We start from the raw sequence: 6,462 nt of genomic DNA, 5'->3' as shown, positions 1-6,462 counted from the left end.
GAACATCTTGTTTGGTTATTTTTGTGAGCCCTTAGTAAGATTTTTGAAGGCAGAGGTGATTCACCACGCCAATTTTTTATGTGGTTGATGCCATCCAATGCAGAGCAAGCACTGGGACTTGATGTTGTTTGGCTTCAGAGGTCAGCAGGGGGTACAGAGAACACGGTGATTTTCCAGGGACCAGAGGTGAAGGGGAAGGTCTGACAGCATGAGTCTGCAGCTCCAACCCTGCAGTGAGCTCCAAGGGTGGTTGATGTTACATGTCTCAGTTCTCATTATGTCTAAAGAAATCAACCAGGTCCCCCCCCCCAAAAAAAAACAAAACAAAACAAAACAAAAAACAGCCTATGTCTCATGGTAGAAACATCAGATTATCTGAAGAGCAGGGGATCTGCGGGTGGGCTGTGGCACTAGGTGGGGGGTCATTTCACACCGTAGGCTTCTTGGCAGGAGGAAGAGAGGGATCGCAACCAGGGGCCCGAATCTAACTTGTGGTTTGGAGTTTTTGCCAAATGGCTCCTGTCTCCCTGAGGAGTTCTGGATGTGGGAACAGTTCAACTTTTCCCCACTTCTCAGCCATAGCACTGCCAGTCACCTCAGAATGTTTCATTATTTGGCATAAGGAATCGGTGAGGTGGCCCCCATTACCTCCACCCTTGACGTCAGTGAGGGAGTTGTTGCCTGTGGCTGTCTTAGGTGAAATAATTCAGCATTTGTACTTCAATTAAAATTCACAGGTCTATATTATTAAATGGTAGTGACTCATTCCATGGCTTCTTCTCAGCTGAATAAGTGCCAAAACACGCTATGTGCACAGTAATGATGAAGGCTGCATTAAAACTAAGATTTCTTGTCAAACAATCTATATCCAGGGCTCTAAAGAAAGCACCTTGCACACCCAAGAATATCACTCTGTCCCATGGCAGTGTCTCCTCAAGAAGAAATTTATGTTCACGATTCTCTCTGGGTTGAAGAAAGAGGAAAAAGAGACACCTGACTAAAACTCTCTTTCCTTTTGTGAGCTTCATGAAGGCAGTGCCTGGGACACAGTATTTTTCTGAAAATGGGGTTCATCTTTTTTTTTTTCTTAAGATTTTATGTATTTATTCATGAGAGACACACAGAGGGAGGCAGAGACACAGGCAGAGGGAGAAGCAGGCTCCTCACAGAGAGCTCGATGTGGGACTTGATCCCAGGACCCCAGGATCAGGACCTGGGCTAAAGGCGGCTGCTCAACCACGGAGCCACCCAGGCACCCAAAGTGGGGCTCATCTAACTGAACTACACAACCTGCATCCGCTACATCTCTGAGGAGAGAAGGGGAACTACGCCTTCACATATCACTCAGCAAGAAAGGAACAGAGGAGCAAACGTTCAAATTTTATAAAAATCTTACTTTTCACGTTAATGTATTACTTTAAATTCAATATGCCTGGAAGCATGGCCTAGGGAGCAAACCACCCTGGTACCTGTTTCTACCCGCCCCCTACCCTGCTCCTGGGACACAGACATTCCAAGCTGAGTGATCACAGGCTCCAATTTCCCTTCACTGCCGTCCGTTCCCTCATCTGGAAAGTGAGCATCGGGGTCTGCGACACCTCCAGGAGGACTGGTGTGCGAGCAGGCTCCGTGTCCTCAGCATCCAGCGCCAGGAGAGGGTGAAAACAAAAGCTTTGTAAAAGTGCAGGCTTTTCATCCAAGGGAGGGATGGTCACCAGGTAAGTGGTCGTTCCCCAGGTGGTGGAGCTGAAGAGGCCTGGACGTGAGGTCAGAAAAAGGGGGCCTTTCAGCCTGGGCTGTCTCCAGCACATACGGCACTGCGGAGTGATCAGAGAAAGTCACCCGGTCGCACAGACACAGCCCTCCAGGCCCATAGATCGGGAGCAAACACCTTCTCTGGCCACATGGAAACAGGCACCCCTTCCCGGACGCCGCCCTGCGCCAGGATCCAGCACCCACAGGCCCCTGGCCAGGCATTCTCACAGAACGCGACTCGGCCGCCCTGGCTCAGATTTGCTTCAAGTCATCGGATGACACTCCCTAACTATCGGAATAAACATTATGTATGGTTTGATGTGGAGCAGATTAAAAAATAAATAAATGCTTTAGTGGATACACAATGTTCCAGGTGTAAAACAACACGGGCAACCTGAAAAACAGGAATCACTACCCTGTGCAGTCAGCAAATGGCACAAGATGTGAATCCACACACCATGGATGGAGGCTGTCCCCCACTTTCTGTGGGGCGCAAACTCGACCTGTGTGCCGGAGTCCCTGCCTCTCCTGGAGCTCGCACAGCACCCAGGAAGCGGGAACTGCAAGGAACCAAAGACGGCTTTCTTTGTTGACGCCTTGTTGCCAGAAAACAGAAATTAGATCTTGCCCAGCTTCCCCTACCAGCACATCGGAGTGCCAGCAAACACTTCTCGGTGAGACGGCAAACAAACAGAAACCTACCTTTTCAAAGCTCAGGAAGCTTTAGCCCAAAAATTGGGCTTAGAGTTTTCAAACCACAGATACACATTAATGAACCCATTCACAAATGCTCCAAATGTTTGTAGAAGTAACTTAGGTTGCATCTGTGAACCTTTCTAAAGTCAGCTTTGCTTTTGTCTTTTATTTGCTTGGTTTTGTATTTAGAGCAAGAGGCGGGAGGGCCTTTTGGAAACAATCATAACCAATGACATCATTTTCAGAAAAGGAAGCCGAAGCCCAGAAAGGGAAAGACGGTGGCTGCAGGTCACGCAGCAGGGCATCGTCGATCCAGCTGGGATTATAAATCTGATGCTCCTTCCACTCCTCCAGCTGAAGGCTGGGTGGAGAAGAGATGGCACATAAGTCACGGTGACTCAGTTTTCCAGTCTCAGAGGATGAATGAGCTTACCATTAGCCAAGATCATTAATGGAAAAAAATAAATGAGATTTTTCAGAAAATGTTGTGATCTGCTGGTTTTCTTAGGAATGACTATCCCTACCCGTGCCCATGACCAAGGCAGGTGATCTCCCACTGGCTAGTGGCACCGGCTTCCCTGGGCTAGAACCACCCCAGCCCCACTGCAAACAGTGTCTTTTTTTTTTTTTTTTTGCAAACAGTGTCTTTGCAGGGTTTCCGCAGAATTCCGGCCAAGGGCCAGACGTCCTCTGTACTGACACCTCTGCCAACCATTTCTGTTCCTTCAACAGCACTGCTTCCACTTTCCTTGTGGTCCTGAAGCCCCTGCCAGCAAACTAGTCATGGCCCAGTGTTGTCCCTGGGCTGCACCCCCCACCGCCACCACCACACACCCATTACCTGAAGCCACACCAAACATTCGGGAGAAGAAACCATAAATGCCAGATGTTAGAGTAAGGCTCCCTGTATTAAACAATCAGACACAAGCACGAATCTGTGAACTGGATAGCAGCGAGATGAGGGAACCCCAAAACACACACAGTGGAAGGCTGGAATCAGTCAGAAATCCATTTTTCGTACCCTTCACCCCACTGGGCCCCACACTCGGGCTTGCGGCACTGGTGCCCTGCTCCAGGCGGGGATGGGGATGTTCTTCCCAAGGCATAGGGGTAAAGGGTCACTCTCCTTCCACCCCCTGACCCACTCTTTTCAAAGACCCGAGGCTCAGGGCAGTCCTGTCTGGAACACTGTGGACGATGAATCAAAGCTTCCCATGTAGGTGAGGTGTGTTCTCAGGTGAGGGCACCAGAGCCAGTCCCCACGCCAGGGCCCTGCAGAGGTGGGGACCCCGTCTCCTGCAGCGCTCCCCACCCCGGGGGGCAGTGCGGACCCTGCTGTGGACTCCAGCTCGGCCGCCAGCCCTGCGAGGCGGTATCACCCAAGGGGCCAGGAAGGCCTCTGGGTCCACACCACACGCTGCCTTTAAAGCTGGAGCCGCAGGAGACTTGTAGTTTTGCCAACAACAACTGATTCTTTCTGCTTGAGCTTTCAGATCTGCAGCAAATGCAGGGCCCGAGTGCGTGTGTGTGTGTGTGTGTGTGTGCATGTGTGCGTGCACGTGCATGTGTGTGTGCGTGGACCTGATGAGAAACCAAGACGGACAGCCCAAGTGGGGCAAAGCGAGCATCCTCAGGAACAGAAGGGGGATCAGAGGAGTCAGCTTAACCTGTTAACTTATACCACGGCTCTGTACAAAAATAAAAAGGTTCTCATAAGATTAACAATTTAAATAAATATCTCATAGAACTTTTCTTTCCCTCATGTTCATAGCTCGTCTTTGGGGTTGATAGGCGGCTCGTGCTTCCCCTGCTGCTCCTGATCTAGGATGGCGATCACCTCGTCGGCCTGTATTCGCTCCTGCAAAACAGGTAAGTGACACATTTGTTACATGACGCCCTCACCAGCCCCAGTGGCACGTGCTTCCCGGACGCCGCGAGGCATCCATCGTGCACAGGCTGGCGCTAGATCCCAAGGCCTGACGCTCATCTCCGTCCCTCCACTGCTGCCTTCTCCTGGCTGCCTCGTGTCCTAAGCAGTTACTTTCCAAGCTTTCTCTTTTGCCCAGAAGTCTTGTGCCTTCAACGGATTCATACCCTTTCTACTGTGTGGTTCCAGAGGCATCTCCAACTCAGTGCTTCCCTCCCACCATCCCCCCACACCTATTCTGGTCCTCCTCACCAATCCTCTCTCAGGAAGGACCGCCTCTGCTCCCCCATTTACCCTCAAAGCTCAGCCATGGTTCCTTGGATCTGATAAATCACCTAGTCCTGTCTCTTCCACCTCTTATAACCACCCATTTTCAGTGTCCACTACTGTTGCCTTACTTTAGGGCAGGCTTCCTCAACCTCGGCGCTCCTGACATTCTGGACCAGATAATTCTGTGTTGTTGGGGGCAGTCCTGCACCTAACAGACTGTTTAGCAGAAGCTCAGGCCTCTACCCCCTCCAGGGACCCAGTAGCATGTCTCTCCATGTTTTGACAACGAAAACACATCTCTAGCCATTGCCAAATGTTCCCCAGGAGGCAAAATCGCTTCCCCCTGGAGAATCACAGATTGAGGCTTTCGTCATCGCTTAGCTCAATTGGTGCAGTTTCCAAATTGTACCCCATTTCTCACCCCACTTGCACATGCTTCTGGTGGGCCCTCTGCACTTCAGTCCCGACCATGTCACTGTCCGGTTCAGGGCTCACGACCCATGCATGGGTTCCTGTTGCTTGAGGTTGTAGAATCAATATTCTTGGTATGCTTATAAGGAGTTGCCTGATTTAGACCTTTCTCTCTTCTTTGATTCTTCCTGTCTTCTCTTCTCACCTCACCTTATACTGTGATTTCTTGACTTACCTCAAGTTCCCTGAAATTGCTCAAAGAAATCCCTAGCCCCCATCTAGGTTAAAGGTCCTTCTGGATGCTTCCATTACATCTTATGCCTTCCCCTCCTCCTACATCAAGCCATCAGCAGGCCCAGTTGGTCTATCTCCTAATGGCATCTCCAACCTTCCATGTTCTTTCACCTTCTCCATCACTCCTCTAGTCCACAATATGAAGACTAGCTGTAGCTTCCTGTCTGGTATGTACTAGAGGTACCATGTTGTTCTTCCCCAGAAGGGGAAGCCAGAAGGGCACATGGATTTCCTACCCTATTTAGAATAGAATTCATGTTTCTTTCTTTTTTTTAAAAAAAAAAAAAGATTATTTATTTATTTGAGAGAGAAAGAGAGAGAGAGAGAGAGAGCCCATGCATGAGCGAAGGAAGGGGCAGAGGGAGAAGGAGAAGCCGACTACTCATTGAGTAGGAAGCCTGACATGGGGCTCAATCCCAGGACCCTGGGACCGTGACCTGAGCCAAATGCAGCTGCTTACCTGACTGAACCACCCAGGCATCCCAAGAATTCATATTTCTTAGCTAGTTTGTTGCATCTGATCCCCCTCCTCCTCTGAGTCCTCCCTTTCAGAGCACTGTCCATTTTGCATTTGCTTACCATGTTCTGGCCACTTGGGATTTCTTGGTGTATTAATCTCTGGGCCTTTGCAACCTGTCCTCTGCCTCAAATATTCTTCCCAAGATATTTATCACAGTTGGCTGCTTCTTGTCACTCAAGTGCCAACGTACATGTCCCTTGTTGGGAAAGCTCTCACAGGCTGTCACCTCCCCTTTACTCTCGAATCACTGATCTTATTCCCCTTCCCACACATCATTTCTCACTATCTGAAAATCTCTCAAGGATTTGCTTTTACTTATTTGTTGTCTTTTTCCACTAGAAGGAAAGCACCACGAAAGCAGGAAATCTTGTCAATTTTGATCACTGTTGTATTTGCAATGCCCAGAACAAAAACTGACATATGGCAAGGGCTCGATTACATCCAATGAATAAATATGCAAGTGCATGAAGGGTCCTCTCTCTGTTTAAAATGTCTCTCCCTAAGGTGCAGGCCAACTGCCATCTCCTCAATGAAGCCTTTATGGTTTCCTCTTTATATCTGCTAACACATACATCTGCCCCGAATAATT

General features: G+C 49.4%; 1 protein-coding gene across 1 annotated transcript in view; it reads right to left on the bottom strand.

Annotated features, from left to right (window-relative positions):
- Positions 1-3,340: 3,340 nt before the first annotated feature.
- P3H2 (prolyl 3-hydroxylase 2) overlaps positions 3,341-6,462 on the bottom strand; it is a 148,877-nt gene continuing 145,755 nt past the window's right edge. The window contains exon 15 of the mRNA XM_041731613.1: positions 3,341-4,309. Within this exon, the coding sequence (XP_041587547.1) occupies positions 4,217-4,309 (93 nt within the window). The 3' untranslated portion in view covers positions 3,341-4,216. The remainder of the gene's footprint in view (positions 4,310-6,462) is intronic.

Source organism: Vulpes lagopus, chromosome 17 (assembly GCF_018345385.1).
Source record: "Vulpes lagopus strain Blue_001 chromosome 17, ASM1834538v1, whole genome shotgun sequence".
In the NCBI taxonomy this organism is placed as follows: domain Eukaryota; kingdom Metazoa; phylum Chordata; class Mammalia; order Carnivora; family Canidae; genus Vulpes; species Vulpes lagopus.
The sequence above is the reverse complement of the archived record's forward strand: the minus strand, read 5'-3'. Positions and strand labels throughout refer to the sequence as shown.